The following is a 17,149-nucleotide window of genomic DNA, read 5'->3' as shown; positions in this document are numbered from 1 at the left end:
CTGCGCATCAGTACACAAAGCAAGGTCCATAAAGACATGGATGAGCCAGTTTGGGGTGGAGGAACTTGACTGGCCTGCACAGAGTCCTGACCTCAACCCGATAGAACACCTTTGGGATGACTTAGAGTGGAGACTGCGAGCCAGGCCTTCTCGTCTGACATCAGTGCCTGAACTCACAAACGCCCCCTTCTGGAAGAATGGTCAAACATTCCCATAGACACACTCCTAAACCTTGTGGACAGCCTTCCCAGAAGAGTTGAAGATGTTATAGCTGCAAAGGGTGGGCCAACTCAATATTGAACCCTACGGACTAAGACTGGGATGCCATTAAAGTTCATGTGCATGTAAAGGCAGGCGTCCCAATACTTTCGGCAATAGAGTGTATGTACATAAAGTGTGCTGGCACTGAAGAGGTTAGCCAAGGTAGCCCTCCGAGCTGTAGACTATAGCGCGTCTTTTCCTGGTCGGCTATACACCGAGGTAGGCCGTGTAAGGGTAAATGAAGGCTCCTATAGGCAGTGTTAAGTCTTTTCCCGGTCGGCTGTACACTCAGGTAGGTCGTGTACGGGTAAATGAAGGCTCCTACAGGCAGTGTCAGGTTTTTCCCGGTCGGCTATACACTGAGGTAGGTCGAGTACGGGTAAATGAAGGCTCCTACAGGCAGTGTCGGGTCTTTTCCCGGTCGGCTATACACCGAGGTAGGTCGTGTACGGGTAAATGAAGGCTCCTACAGGCAGGCTATACACCGAGGTAGGTCGTGTACGGGTAAATGAAGGCTCCTACAGGCAGGCTATACACCGAGGTAGGTCGTGTACGGGTAAATGAAGGCTCCTACAGGCAGTGTCGGGTCTTTTCCCGGTCGGCTATACACCGAGGTAGGTCGTGTACGGGTAAATGAAGGCTCCTACAAGCAGTGTCAGGTCTTTTCCCGGTCGGCTATACACCGAGGTAGGTCGTGTATGGGTAATTGAAGGCTCCTACAGGCAGGCTATACACCGAGGTAGGTCGTGTACGGGTAATTGAAGGCTCCTACAGGCAGTGTCAGGTTTTTCCAGCTCCTATATTACCTTCTCCACTCTGGTTACAACAAAACTCGGAGCCCTATTCCAGCACCATGACGTCACCCCCTTATCTCTAACACACAGCGAGACTTTCCAGTATTACAGCCCACTACAAAGTACAACCTCTCCGTGCCCTTAGGACAATGACGACATCCCCATATGACACGTTCCTCACATTTAGCCCGCCCCCCCGGTGATGTCACCGCGGCTGATTGACAGTTTCACTGATAGTGTGTCACCTCCGCCGGGGGTACCGCCCTCAACCTGCTGCATGCTGCGTAAGAGGAGGGGCTTCCCTGCTGGGGGACTGGCCGCCTTGTAGTCAAGATGGGCGTGGCTGACGTAGGGGGACAACACGGGTGTGCTCGGAATTGTCGTGGTGCTGATGAGTGAGTGAGCCGGACATGGGGTGGGCGTGGAGTGTGCAGGGAGGCGTGGCTACGTGTCTGGCGGAGAAGGGTGGTTGAGCAGGGGTGCCGCTCTTGCGCCGGTGTCACTTCCAGCTCTTGGTGTTCTCGGAGATAGTGCTGCTTGAGGCGGCGAGCTCCACACAGGCCGTTCACTGAGGGATTGAGGGAGGCGGAGGAGCCAGGGACACCTACACACTGCTTCACTCTTCCGCTCCAGAGCCCGCTGCGTCCATGTCGTGCTGTGTGAGGCATCGCTGACACTTGTCACTGGTCTGCCCGGACGCCGAACCACCACTCGCCCACACAGGAGACAAGCAGGAGGAGGAGATCTTCATAGTGCTCGGTGTCATCTCTCCCGGTTATGGCCGTCCTGGATCTGGCCCTGCAGGGACTCGCCATCTTCGGCGTCGTTCTCTTCTTCGTCTTATGGTTCATGCATTTCTTATCCATTATTTACACGTGAGTAATCACATCAGCATCTATCTGGGTGTCAGAGGGAGGGATCACACCCCCTGAGAGTCTGCACAGGGTATGTCACCCCATCCCTACCGATCATATAGGTCTGATCTTCCTGGGCTTCTGTCATCTCTACTATATACCCTCCAGCTTCTACAGCACACCTTACCTGCAAAAATGTTCACATCTCCGGGACACCTTGTACAAACCACTTCACTGCTCACTAGTCATAGGAACGCCCCCTTCATTGGTGGCCAGTCAGAGGAACGCCTCCTATGTTGGTGGCCTATAGGAAGAATGCCTTCCTTTTATTGGTGGTCAGATGGAAGAATGTTTCCCCATTCCATTGGTGGTCAGTTCAAAGAAAGTGCCCCCCCCCCCCCCATTCATTGGTGGTCAGGTCAAAGAAAGTGCCCCCCTCCCCCGATTCATTGGTGGTCAGGTCAAAGAAAGTGCCCCCCTCCCCCCCATTCATTGGTGGTCCGTCAAAGAAAGTGCCCCCTTTCCCCCAATCATTGGTGCTCAGGTCATAGAAAGTGTCCCCTCCCCATTCATTGGTTGTCGGGCAAAGAAAGTGTCCCCTCCCCATTCATTGGTGGTCAGGTCAGAGAAAGTATCCCCTCCCCATTCATTGGTGGTCAGGTCAAAGAAAGTGTCCCCTCCCCATTCATTGGTGGTCAGGTCAAAGAAAGTGTCCCCTCCCCATTCATTGGTGGTCAGGTCAAAGAAAGTGTCCCCTCCCCATTCATTGCTTGTCGGGTCAAAGAAAGTGTCCCCCCCCCCCCCCCCATTCATTGGTGGTCAGGTCAAAGAAAGTGCCTCCCTCCCCCGATTCATTGGTGGTCAGGTCAAAGAAAGTGCCCCCCTCCCCCCCATTCATTGGTGGTCCGTCAAAGAAAGTGTCCCCTTTCCCCCAATCATTGGTGCTCAGGTCATAGAAAGTGTCCCCCCCCATTCATTGGTTGTCGGGTCAAAGAAAGTGTCCCCTCCCCATTCATTGGTGGTCAGGTCAGAGAAAGTATCCCCTCCCCATTCATTGGTGGTCAGGTCAAAGAAAGTGTCCCCTCCCCATTCATTGGTGGTCAGGTCAAAGAAAGTGTCCCCTCCCCATTCATTGGTGGTCAGGTCAAAGAAAGTGTCCCCTCCCCATTCATTGGTGGTCAGGTCAAAGAAAGTGTCCCCTCTCCATTCATTGGTGGTCAGGTCAAAGAAAGTGTCCCCTCTCCATTCATTGGTGGTCAGGTTAAAGAAGGTGCCCCCCCCCTCGGTTTATTGGTTGTCAGGTCAAAGGATGTGCCCCTCCCCCTTCTATTGGTGGTCAGGTCAAAGGATGTGCCCCTCCCCCGTCCATTGGTGGTCAGGTCAAAGGATGTGCCCCTCCCCCGTCCATTGGTGGTCAGGTCAAAGGATGTGCCCCTCCCCCGTCCATTGGTGGTCAGGTCAAAGGATGTGCCCCTCCCCCGTCCATTGGTGGTCAGGTCAAAGGATGTGCCCCTCCCCCGTCCATTGGTGGTCAGGTCAAAGGATGTGCCCCTCCCCCGTCCATTGGTGGTCAGGTCAAAGGATGTGCCCCTCCCCCGTCCATTGGTGGTCAGGTCAAAGGATGTGCCCCTCCCCCGTCCATTGGTGGTCAGGTCAAAGGATGTGCCCCTCCCCCGTCCATTGGTGGTCAGGTCAAAGGATGCGCCCCTCCCCCGTCCATTGGTGGTCAGGTCAAAGGATGCGCCCCTCCCCCGTCCATTGGTGGTCAGGTCAAAGGATGCGCCCCTCCCCCGTCCATTGGTGGTCAGGTCAAAGGATGCGCCCCTCCCCCGTCCATTGGTGGTCAGGTCAAAGAAAGTGCCCCCTGTTAATTGGTGGTCAGGTCAGTGCCCCCTGTTCATTGGTGATCAGGTGGAGGAATGCCCCCGTTCATTGGTGGTCAGGTGGAGGAGTTGCCTCCCCAAGCATTGGTGGTCATCAGGTGGAGGATTGAAGACCCCCTTTCATTGGTTGTCAGGTGGAGGGATGCCCCCCATTGAGGTCATGCTGCATCTGATTGTTGGTGTTGACCCTGGAACTATGCAGGCACCATCAGATGGGAGGATAGTCAGTCACAGCTCAAACCCTTGCATTCTACCGAACTCTGAGAATGATTGCTCTAACAAACTGGATCTGATCATCTCACATCTGCTCCTAACTATACAATGCAGTGCTGGTAAATCATTCCATCTGATTTTCAGTGAAAACCTGCTAAAACCGTGTCCTTCCTCCACTGTGCTTCAGAGGCAGGCCAGGGGCTGCTAAATGGAGCAATCCTTGATAGGTGGGCTAGGCTGATGGATCATTCTTTGCCTGACAACTCACCGAAGCAATTTTGACAAGTATATGAGCCTGTACATCTCATGTCAATGCAATGCAAGTGTAGCCGGCTTCTATGACTGGCTTTGCACAGTACCAGTGTATAGACAGACATGTGGCTGTCATTAATTGTGTAGTATGTGCTTTAACATGGATATCCCTACAGTGGATGTATGGACAAATGTGCTATTGATAGCCGTGCTGCTTTGAATGGTATGGATTTTTGAGAATGGCAAGAGGAAGAAGCTGCTTACAGGAAGGGGGAAGGAGTATTTTCTTGCTGTCATGCTGCTGCTATTGACATTTGAAGTGTCTGCTCAAGCAGTTTAGAAACAGGAACATCTAGGCCTTCTTTTACCCCGATTTGGATGGCCATTTATAGCTTTGTTGATACCACACATTTTTAAGTGCATACCATGTATCGTTACTGTTTGAAAGGGAATATTCCAGTAGAAGGGATGAAATCCTATGATTTGTATTACAACTGAATGCAACCAATGTGCCTGGATTACTTGTCATCTATGACTTTGACATTTCAAAATCTGTTTGTGGTCAAAAGTGTTTTGATGAGCAGAAAAGAGCCAGATACACCAGACTGCAGAATATTCAGCACACATTACTAACATTGCTGAGGCTACCTAGTTTCCAGTATGCGGGCTTTGAAAAGAAGGATGTGGTGGCTCCAATGTACATTCTAAGACTAATGTGTGTAATAGACTTGCTGCAATGTTATTTCAGCATAATAAATGTGTTGTTGGTGTCTAAGTTATGCAGAATTGCTGAGTATCCTAGTTTTAGCTCATTATGGTCTCCCATGATAATGCATAATTAACTTTTACTCTTTGCTCACTTTGAAGAAGAAATTGCTACAATAAGATGATTAAACTTTGTACTGCATCAGCAGATCACATGACATTTTATTGCAATAGTTTGTGGCAAGTTAGGAGCGTGCTGTGGGGATATCATGTAAATGTAGTCCATGTCGTGTTGCCTTTCATTGTTTTAAATTGCCGCTTTCCATTCCATATTTCACAGGATCTGTGGTGGTGGATTAAGATCTGTTTAGATCTAGTATCCTGTAGCCATAGAATCGTTTATAAACCTGTTCACAAAATTGGTTTAAAGACTAACTCCACCTTAGCAACATGTTACATTATTATTATCATAATACAGGATTTGTATAGTGCCAACAGTTTACTCAGCGCTTTACAATATAACGGGAGACAATACAGTTCAATACAAGAGGGTTAGGAGGGCCCTGTTCCTTGGAGCTTACAATCTACATGTAGGTTCTTCTCCCCTGCAGCTGCCATCACATTTGAAATGTTAGAATGAATGAACTACAAGTCCCCATCTGCTGGTAATCAGCGTACTCATGGTTCATTGACAGTTCCTCCAGCTCTCCAATTGAAAGGCTGTACATAGGTATGGGCAGGTAGCTGGAGGAAGAGTTTGCAGAAGCCTGACATTGCACTCGTAATCAATCCACTGATCATGAGTGCAGTACATTGCAGGCTCGTGTGGTGAAAAAACTGCACATTTTCTTCCTGCACAATGTGTGTATTTATTTTGTTAAAGGAGAGCTTAACCTTTAATAGGAATAAAATCTACACACACACAATGAGAACATCAGATGAATGATCGTCTTTTTCTTTTTGTATGCTAGTTTCAAATAAAACAAAGAAGAGGATACTAAAGTTATGAAAATTCTCATACAATAGAATACAACTTCAGAAGCAATGTCATGTATTGTAAAGTATTTTTTTTTTTTTTTGTTTCTGAACATGGTCTTAATCACTCAATTTTTTTTTTTACGGACGAATACTGTACTGATTAAAAGAAAATTGTTCTGGTATTGTACAAGAACAATTATCATTCTTGTCCCTTCGGATAATTTCACATGAACTGTCATGATCAGCTCTCAAAAGCTGTGTAATAATGATCAGATTATTGGATGATCACTTTGAAAGCGGTATTTTTCGTCCAATTTTCCTATCTCGTGTACTAGGCATTAGTCGGAATGTATCCTTGCAGTGGGCCCTCCTGCACTGCAAGGGGTTAATGAATTGTTCAGTATAGGGCTGCAGGTATAAGAAGCAATACTTTATTCCTCACTCCAGCAGGGTCCTTTCGGTGGTGCCACTGGTACTGCGAAGCTTGCTCTCCTAAGGGGTTCCTGGCCATGGTCGCACTCTTGCCTCCTTCACGTACAGTGCAGGTAATAGACCAACATTGCATGTGATGATCCAGAGGGATGGTCCACAGCCCAGGAAGAAGAAGAGTGCTAAAGCAAGCTGGGGCAGGATTTTGTAAAATGTTACAGCTTTTTCATCTCCCCCTAGACTCAGTGAGTTTAACCTGTCCAGTTTATGTGGCCCATGGCAAGTCTCAATTTTGTCTAGTTGCAGGAGTTTGACTTTAAGCTTTTATGTGCCTAAAGCCATTTGTTTTGAATAGGGTGAAGAAGGCATAGCAACCCTGCCCGGTTATTATTGCTGCCCGCATCCCCACTGGGAATATTCTCCTTCTCTATTTACCCAAGTTACCATTGTCTTTTGGACTGGGAAAGTGATGGGGAAAATGTTAAAATGTCACCTGTCCCAGCTTCTAATCGTAAATGGTGACCAAGAGCTGTTGACCAGCTCGCTCAGTTATCATGCTGTCTGTGCTGAGCAAGCACACTCTCAGCATAGAATAGCAATGCTTTATGTAACCATATATGCAGCAGCCTGGTGGTAAAGTCCACCCGCCATGTTGATACATATATGCATATTTCCATTGGCAAGTGCGTAAGCTTTACCTATACTGTCCAAAGCAAAACTTTTTTTTTTTCAGATTTAAAGTAGAGCTAAACTTTTTTTTTTTTTTTTTTTCCCAGCATTTGGGATAGAGTAACTGAGGGTTATAACCCCTGCCAGTTTTATTTTTGCTATCTGTGTCCCATTGAGGAGATGTCCCTTCACTTCCTTTCCCATAGCCAAACAGGAAGTGAGAGGAAATCTCTGAAAATTAAAGGAATTCCTTGGGTCACCAGAACTAGTGTCCCCATTGGAAGATTTCCCCTCTACTACTCTTCTAGTGACAACCAAAACTTAGGGGTTTTCTTTTGGCTTTCACTTTCAATGATAATGGTATACAGGACAAATAGAAAGGGTGAATCTCTCTAATTGGGGCACAGACTGCAATAAAAACTGACAGGGGTTCAATCTATCCAAAACTAAAGAAAAAAAAGTTTTACCTTTTTTTAGTTCTATTTTAATTTTGCATCAGTCTGTGATCGTCGGTTGTAGTTCTGATAATTACTTGGTGAAGGTTGTAGTTCTGATAATTACTTGGTGAAGGTTGTAGTTCTGATAATTACTTGGTGAAGGTTGTAGTTCTGATAATTACTTGGTGAAGGTTGTAGTTCTGATAATTACTTGGTGAAGGTTGAAGTTCTGATAGTCGCTTGGTGAAGGTTGAAGTTCTCATAATTACTTGGTGAAGGTTGAAGTTCTGATAATTACTTGGTGAAGGTTGAAGTTCTGCTAGTCTCTTGGTGAAGGTTGAAGTTCTGCTAGTCTCTTGGTGAAGGTTGAAGTTCTGCTAGTCTCTTGGTGAAGGTTGAAGTTCTGCTAGTCTCTTGGTGAAGGTTGAAGTTCTGCTAGTCTCTTGGTGAAGGTTGAAGTTCTGCTAGTCTCTTGGTGAAGGTTGAAGTTCTGCTAGTCTCTTGGTGAAGGTTGAAGTTCTGCTAGTCTCTTGGTGAAGGTTGAAGTTCTGCCAGTCGCTTGGTGAAGGTTGAAGTTCTGCCAGTCGCTTGGTGAAGGTTGAAGTTCTGCCAGTCGCTTGGTGAAGGTTGAAGTTCTGCTAGTCGCTTGGTGAAGTTTGTAGTACTGATAGTCGCTTGGTGAAGGTTGTAGTACTGATAGAACTTCAACCTTCACCAAGCGGCTATCAGTACTACAACCTTCACCAAGCGACTATCAGTACTACAAACTTCACCAAGCGACTATCAGAACTTCAACCTTCACCAAGCGGCTGATAGTCGCTTGGTGAAGGTTGTAGTACTGATAGTCGCTTGGTGAAGGTTGTAGTACTGATAGTCGCTTGGTGAAGGTTATGTTTCTGAAGCTTGCAGTTTGATAAGCATTTAAAATAATGTATAGGCATCGGGTATATTGCTATGGTTGTATTTGTCATGGTACATTATCTGGTGTATTTATATTAGTTGGAGATGTTTGTCAATTGTTTCACAAGAATTGGAGTAAACTTCACATGTCTCCTGCACAGCTATAGTAAGGTGAGTTATCCATTTCATGCAAGTAAATATTTTCTTATAGTGCATTTTAATTAAAACCTGAGTTGGTTATCACGCTGAGAGCCTGCAAGCTTGGGTTCACACTGATGCAGTGCGGAATTTGCAGCGAATTCCGCACCGCATTATAATTGCAGCCCGTTCATACGAACCACTGCGGGTGTGTATGTTAAGTTAACACCCCGAAACCAGTTTGCAAAACGTGGTGCGATGTTTAGGATCAGATCACATAGGTATGAATACCTATGTGATCCAATTCTAGTGCGGACAAAAAAGGGTCCCACACCTTTTTGAAGTGAATGCAGTGCGATTTGAGCCATACATAATGTATGGTCAAATTGCACCGCACAAAATTCGCATGTGATTTGCACAGGAATGTGGTGCGGTTCCTGTGCGAATTACATGCGATATGCTGCACCACAGAAGTATGACTCCAGGCTAAATGTTTCATGTTTGTAAAAAAAAAAAAAAAAAAAAAAAAAAAGAATAAGGATTATGGTAAAACATACTTAAATCTTAGGTACAGAAAGCAAACGATCTCAGTTTGGTTTAATGTGTCTAGTACATACCAGACATGGGGTTTTGTTGCCCAGCAACTGTCAACCTAATATAATTAAGGGAGGAAGGCTTCCTTGGGTATTGTCAGCAGTATCCAAGGACAACTGGTGCAAAAAGGTTACCACCTATATTGTCTGCACAAATCACTAAACTACCAATTGAGCAAGCCACATCTGTTCTGCTCTTTGGTGACTCCTCCATATCCCAGTGGATCTACAGTAGTAGCATTAATGAGATCATTGGTGTCATGTGCTCTTGTGCCTTGCTGCCTTGCACATGTTCAAAAACTATCTCTTAGGTGTCCCAAACTTTAGGTACAGCAAGATTTTCTGCAGTATGATTTTATCACAGGATTTTTAATCTAGTGACCTCAGCAGCAGCTGAGCTGTATTATTCTCCTAGAGATTTGCCTATTCATTTGAGAAAATGCCAAAGATCACTTGCCAGCTTTCCTTGAACCTTGCTCCTTTTCTGTTTTAGCAGATCTCAAACAATGCTTTCTCTTTTGCTAAAGTTATAAAAAAAAAAAAAAAAAAAAAAACACTTTCAAAGGCTCATCAAGCATTGACTCCTAGCTGAATTGGGATGAGATTCAGGCCAAAACACATTTCCAATTTATTGTCCATACAGCAAAGATTTGCTGACTATCTTATATTTAAACATGTATTAGATCCTGGATCCTACACTGTTATAGCTCCCTGGTTTCCTTTGGTGTCAATTCTCAGATTAGAAAACATCTTGAATGCCATAGCACCTCCATTTTTTTTCATTCCTCTTTTATTTTTATATATATGTTATTAGTAAGTGAATCTACCACGAGTGGGTCTTTTCCAACTGAACATGAAATGGGTACATAAACAGAGTTTACCTTTACAAAAGAAAAAAAAAATTCTTGGCAAATCAATTTGTAGATCTGGAGTTAGACAGAAAGTTGTATGCAAATTTCAGCCTTTCCCATAAAAGCTGTTGTTGGTCCCATCTCTGTGTTGCCCCATTATTCAGGCTCCCACATTATATTAAAAGTGGAGTAAAGCTCAATTTTTAGAAGAATAGGAGAGTGTAACTTCAGTTGCCTGTATCTCTGAAACTAGTCATCCTTTTGACAAGTGCTCTTGGCAGTAGTGTTTTGGCACAAAAAATGCCTCATGCTTGTAAAATTGTTTAGCGCTTTTACGAGTTTTTAGGCATGTTTACAGGTGTCAAGCACTTGGGTGTTCTTTTCATTGTCTCGAATAATAATTTATTCTGGCCATGGAAATAAATGAATGCTTAAGTGCTTTTTTTTTCTGCCAAAATGCTGCTGCTTCTGGACGCACTGGCTTTGGGTTCTTTTTCAAGCTGGTAAATGCCCCTTGCCACTAAAAGCTTCTAAAATGCTGTGTGCATGGAGGGGTGTTTGGAAGCCGTAAAAAATGAGACCTAATAAGGAAAAAAAAGACACAAATGTCACATACATGATTATGTTTGTTTACATTTGACTTGTGAAGTGTGAGGGAAGTCCAATAGCAAAAGAGGATTTTTGTTTTCTCTGGAGTTCAGACTTTAAAAAAAAAAATCCCAAAATTTGTTTGGCTGTACGTCTGTGGATCACAGGAGTGCAGTTCGTTCTGTACTCCTTTTGACTTGTTTTTAGCTGACAGCGGACTGAAGTGTGATGTCAGCTGACGTCACTCAGCCAGTCCAGGCTGGGGAAAGATCCCGACTTCAAAGTTGGAATCAACCCCAGAGTCTGGAGCAGCACCTGATCAGCCTCTCAGCGAAGGAGAGGCTGAGCCAGGAGAAGTAAGGCCAAAGCTCTTTTGGTCCTCATCCTCCTCCTGTAGGTCACTAGAGTGCACTTAGTTCTGCATTCCTGTGAACCGTATTCAGCTGACAGCTAGTCCAGGCTTTGGAGAGACCCCAAATTTAATGTTGGGATCTACAGAGATGCCTGACCAGCAGCTGGTTCAGCCTCGCAGCACACTGCTGAGAATCTGGGCTAGCTGCTCCCAGACCCTCCACAGTCCACAGCTCCAGTGAGTGCTGGAGGGGTAGAGCAGAGAGCCAGAGACTGACACTCACCGACTCTCTGCTCAGTGAAAACCGAGAACTGAACGATCAAGCGGCGGGGGACAGATGGAGAATCCGATCTATGCTGCATCCACCTATGTGAGGATGTGAGGTTTTTTTTTTTGTTTTTAATTCCCACACTTCTTTTAAAGCACAGGTGTCAAACTGGCAGCCCTCCAGCTGTTGCCAAACAAGTCCCATAAGTCATTGCAAGACTGACAGTTAGAAGCATGACTCCCAAAGGTAGAGGCATGGAGCGCCGCCAGTTTGACACCCCTGTTTTAAAGCATAAAAGGACAGATTCTTTCAAGGCAAATGCTGGTTTCTTAAAGTGATATTCTAGGCTATTAAAAAAATAAAATAAAAACACAAATGTATTATACTTATTTGCTTTGTGCAGTGGTTTTGTTGGCGCTCCTAGCCACTCCCTCTTGCTGAGTGCCCCCAGAGCAAGCAACTTGCTATGGGGGCACCCAAGCAGGCTTACTTCTGAGCTGCTGCTCTGTGTGTCTGTTCACACACAGAGCCACAACACGGCAGCATCCCAGTGGCTTCCACTGCTGTCTCAGCCAATGAGGAGGAAGAGTCCCCAGAGAGCTAGATAGGGATGGGGCTCAGGTAAAAATTGTGGGGCTGCTACATACAGAAGGTTATTTATGTTCATGCATAGAATGCATAAAGGTAAAAAAACCCTTGAGCCTTTACAACCACTTTAACATGTCCCAGTATTGTATAGCAGGGAATGGTAGATTAGCCGCAAGGATGCTGCTATTTCATTTGCTGTCCAACATTATCAATACTGATAACCACAATGCAGAAAGTCCAATGTGCCTGCATTTGCACAATTCCACTCTCACCTCCCTTCCCCCAACACTTTTTTTTTTTTTAATAGACGTCTGGATGTTTAAGTGACAGGCAAGATACTCTTCTCTTCTCCAGCACTGGTGCGCCCTTGGCATCAAGTTCTTGCAGCCAGTAGGGCATCATCAAGCTCACAGGAGAAAGGTGCAGGGAACCGCAATCAGATCATGCAGGGTGGGAAGTCGGATAAATCAGAATTGTGTTTAAAAAAAATTAAATAACATTAAAATTGAAAACCGGTATAGTTACTTTGAGGTCTTTATAGTACTAGTAGATGACTGAGACACATCAGAAATATTTGCACTCATACCTGTTATAGGTAGTGACTTGCTCTTCTGAAAGCTTGTATTGATTTTTGTTTACAATGCTTGTTTACAATTGTTTATGATACTGCACATGTGATCAGCTTTGACACCAGCCATTTGAGGGCTTGAAAGTTATTTGAGAATTGACATAGGCACACTGGCAATTGTTACAGCTCTAGTGTCACTAGAGGCAAGCCTTGTAATGTAAAGCTGGTCATACATTATACACTTTTCTTCTTCAATTTCCGTTAGATTTACCTCCAACTATGTAGTGCAAGGGGCTGCCTGATTGCATACAAATTGAAAGTGTTTGTTTGACCTCCATATTATGTTTTTGGTAAATCTAAAGAAAAATTGTACAAGAGAATTGTGTAATGCATGGCCAGCCATAGAAGAATGAAGGTTGCAGACAATCGGATCTCAGCAGCATGGCATGAGCATATGAATGAGCTGATTTATAAAAGAATGCTAAAGGTTACTTTATAGCACCAGGGTTCTTTATTGATCAGGGAGCCCAAGCTAAACAAAATGTGGGCTGCCACACAAAATGCTAAACAAAATGTGGACTGTCCCCTTTTTGAAATAAATGCTAGGAGCCTGACTGGTTAATTCAGTAACTTTAGTACTTTCTAAGTTCATGAACTGGAGCAGACATGCAGAGCTAGAGTTTGGGCTTTACTTGCTGCTTTCTTTTTCCATGTCTGTAACTTGTAAGGTATTAAAGCGAACGGGGTTGTCTTAAGAAGGTGAGATTGTTCACTTGAGTAAAGTTGGTCATAAACACCCCAGGGGGCTAAAAAAGCAAAATGCATAGATTTCCCTTCTAAGTTAAAAGCCTAATCTCCCTCTGTCACCTATTGTATCCTGACAGCCTACAGGTGTCAGAATATGGAAGAGTATCTCCATCTGATTAGCTGCAGTCACTGTTTGAATTTTTTCCGTCCAGCTTCTTGGAAATTATTCCCCTGAAAGAACTGGGTGGTGTTGCCCATTGGCATAATCTTTACTCTTGAATCATTCAGTAAATTTATTGTGTATTGGAAGAAGAGGGGTGGATGAATGACAGGTTTTCCCCTTCATAGAACATCTTGCATTCTGGGAGAGGAATGTTAGGAGTTTTGTGAATGGATGATGAGACCAGAATGGGAAGGTGAGGTGCTGATTCCCCAGCTGTTAACTCCTGCAGCATCGGATGATCACCACTGTGTTGTGTATCCAGGGTCAATGGAAGGAGAATTATCAGGGTCAGTGGAAGGAGAATTATCATAGTAACCAGCAGAACATGGATTACACTTTATTAGTGGTAAATTATGTGGCTGGTGCTCTATGGACAAAAAAAACTTTTTGGCCTGGTTCAAACCTATGCATTTTTCAGTGCTTTTTGCGTTTTTCAGAAACTTACTACAGTCCATTAAACATGGTTTCCTATGGGACATGTTCACATCTGTGCATTTTCAGCCACTGTGTTTTTGAATGGGGTCAGGGACATTTTGTTTCTCGCAGCAGATTGGAACATGCATAGGTGTGAACCAGGCCTTACTGGAGTTCTGCTTTAACCCATCGCCCAATCAGCAGACTTCTGCAGTGCTCAAATCTTGTTTAAATGACCACTTTCTCTTTCGTAGAAGTCATTACATTTTGTCATTTGAGCTGCTTAGGGATGGTGGTTGCTCCTGAGTTAGCTGCTTTATAACCCATAGATCTTTATCAAGTAAAGGTAAATATGTAATGTGAAGTGCAATAGATCTTTGTCATGGAGCTTTGTTTCTCTATGCAGCACCTGCCATTAGCGATACAGTTCTAGCTCTAGGCATTTGCTTCCTCTAGTAGTGCTTTTTTAATTGCCTCATTCTGCTGATGTTCAGTGAGTTCTCACATGAAGGCTCAAGGCAATTACTAGTGTGTTATCATGGGACTAGCAGTCACTAGCAAAGGCAGTTTTCTTAATAGAGTTTCTGATCATTCCAGTCCTTGGTTAAGCAGGCACATTAACAGCTAGAAAGTTTTAAGTTCTTCTGTGTGGCAGAGTGGACTGTGACAGTTGTGTCTCTTGGCCAGATTTTGACTGCAATAAAGTTGAACTTCAGGCAAACGATAAAATCTATTTTAGGGAATTGTTTTAACTGCCCAATGATTTGCCTTTTATTCCAAAATTTTACATAGCCCTGTCACACTGCACAGCCTGAAGATCTGACAATTTTCTACTGCTGTCTTGTAATACATCCAGCCATTGTCCCTGCCCCCAAACATGTAACTGGACATTGAAAGAGAAGCAGCAGACTGATAAGCTCATTTATCTGCTCTGTTTTGCTATTATCAGGTTCCTGCAGTAATGTCTGGTTCCTCCTGCTTCTCATCTCTGTCTGAGCTCTGCTGTACAGGGGGATCGCAAAGAGCTGAAAATGCTAAGTTAAATTCAAGTACATACAACAGTTGCTTTTTAAAATACATTTAATTATTTTTTAAATATATATTAAAAAAGTGTTTAAAACATTTATTTATTATAGGTATTTGTATAGCGCTGTTAATTTACACACACACATCAGTCCCTGCCCTCAAGGAACAATTTTAGGTCCATAACTCATACACATACTAGGACCAATTTTATACAGGAACCAATTAACCTACGAGCATGTCTTTGGAGTGTTGGAGGAAACAGGAGTACCTGAAGGAAACCCATACAGGCACGTGGAGAACATGCAAACTCCAGGCAGGTAGTTGAATCGAACATCTAATCTCCACTGTGCGACTATGCCTTAAACTGTACAATCTTTCTTTTGAAACCATTCTGCTCATGCTTGATGTGGTCCTATTCATTTTTGTGAGAGGAGTGCTGTACTCAGAAGGACTTCTGGAGGCTTCCACCATGAGTATAGCGCCTCATAGGAATGAATCGGGCCATGGGTACTTTCTGAAGAAAGGCTGTTTGGATGCGGGCAGGACTACACAATGAAGATTGCTGAAATGGGAACATAGGTAAGTATTGGACTTGGTGGGCTGCCGCCAGGGTGAGGGGGGCACCAAAATCGTACCGGTCCTTCACACAATAAAGTTTAGACAGATGAAGAGACAACTGAAAATTAATTGTGTTGCACTTTGATTAAAAAAAAAAAAAGTCAAGCACACTGTATGTGAAGTTGGGTTTAATAGGAAAATATTGATTAGCCTTGAAGTGTATGGATCCAAACGCATTACTTGGTTTTTACTTGTAAGGTAGTTATTTACTGTAAATTTGCACTGTATATTACAAATGAAAGTGTTTTTGGTCTTTTTGGTTTTTTTTCTAGTTCATTTTGTGGCCTCTTGACCTACTTTAAAATGATATGCCTTGTTTTTTTTTCTGTGTGGGTGGAGAAGAGAAGGAGGAAAAGAAAACCTCACCATGTTGCTACCACTATTGGCATTTATTAATTTTATAACCTAATACAAAGTATTAGTTATGTTTAGGCTTCTTTACCGCTACTGTACCATTTTATTTAAATGTAACTAGGTATTCAAAAAATGTAAATAGATGCCACCTGATTTTTAGTTCTATTAATTTTTTTTTACTTTACATCTAATCAGTTAGGCCTCATGTAAACCAGGAAGTTCCCCCCCCCCCCCCCCAATGCCTATGCTCTAGGGGAGGTAAAAGCAGTGTTAAGAATGCTCTTAAAGTTGTGTTTTGACAACAGATTTAGTCTCATCCAGCATTTGGGTGTTCATTCATTCCATTAAAATAATATTGTGGATGTTGGAATTAATTAAAGCTTTAGGTGCTTCGGACAGATTTTTGTGGCAAAACGCTCTTAAGTGTGCTGGCTCTTTTTTATTTTTCGTCTTTTTCCCCTGCTTCTAAACTCCTGTAAAAGATTTTGTACAAGGACACATAGGCTAACATAGAGGGGTGTGTAGAGGCAGCAAAAACCCCAAAAAATAAAAACCGTCAAACACCCTTACAAGTGGCGTTTTTGGTGTCCTGTGTGCCTGAGGCCTTAAACTCTTTGGAACTTAAGAATAGGTAAAGAGGACTTTTCCCCTCCTACATTTCTGCATACATCATGCAGAAATAATTTTAAAGTATAGCTAAAAGCAAAATTTTAGCTATACTGGAGAGAGCTTATAATACCTGTATGTTATTGCTGACTGTGCCCTGGTTAGGGAGATTCACCTTCTCTTTGTGAAAGAGTCACACATTGGAGGTTGTCCCCAGAACAATAACGGGAAAATCTTTCAATGGGGACACCAGTTTTGGTGACAAGCATAAAATCCCCCTGTTATGAGACAGGAAGTGAGGGGATAAACAGGATCATTCAACCCACTTCCTTTGAACGGGATCTGCCCTCAGCCTGTGATTGGACAGTGAAAGGTGAAGTAGTACAGTGACAGGCTCATGTCTCTGTCACTCTCCCTTCCTTTCCTATCATCATGATTCTTGTCATCTTGGGATCTGCCCACAGCCTGTGATTGGACAGTGAAAGGTGAAGTAGTACAGCGACAGGCCCATGTCTCTGTCTCTCTCCCTTCTTTTCCTATCATCATGCTTCTTGTCATCTTGGGATCTGCCCCCAGCCTGTGATTGGACAGTGAAAGGTGAAGTAATACAGTGATAGGCCCATGTCTCTGTCTCTCTCCCTTCTTTTCCTATCATCATGCTTCTTGTCATCTTGGGATCTGCCCCCAGCCTGTGATTGGACAGTGAAAGGTGAAGTAATACAGTGATAGGCCCATGTCTCTGTCACTCTCCCTTCTTTTCCTATCATCATGCTTCCTGTCATCTTGGGATCTGCCCCCAGCCTGTGATTGGACAGTGAAAGGTGAAGTAATACAGTGACA

General features: G+C 44.0%; 1 protein-coding gene across 1 annotated transcript in view; it reads left to right on the top strand.

Moving 5' to 3' along the window:
* The first annotated feature begins 1,396 nt into the window (after positions 1-1,396).
* The window catches only part of UGCG (UDP-glucose ceramide glucosyltransferase), a 63,990-nt gene continuing 48,237 nt past the window's right edge, over positions 1,397-17,149 (top strand). The window contains exon 1 of the mRNA XM_089670947.1: positions 1,397-1,930. Coding sequence (XP_089527073.1) covers positions 1,833-1,930 — 98 coding nt within the window. The 5' untranslated portion in view covers positions 1,397-1,832. The remainder of the gene's footprint in view (positions 1,931-17,149) is intronic.

Source organism: Staurois parvus, unplaced genomic scaffold (genome assembly GCF_062004578.1).
Source record: "Staurois parvus isolate SC_StPar_1 unplaced genomic scaffold, SC_StPar_1.0 ptg000096l, whole genome shotgun sequence".
NCBI classification, from domain to species: domain Eukaryota; kingdom Metazoa; phylum Chordata; class Amphibia; order Anura; family Ranidae; genus Staurois; species Staurois parvus.
This window is presented reverse-complemented; position numbering and strand designations above follow the sequence as displayed.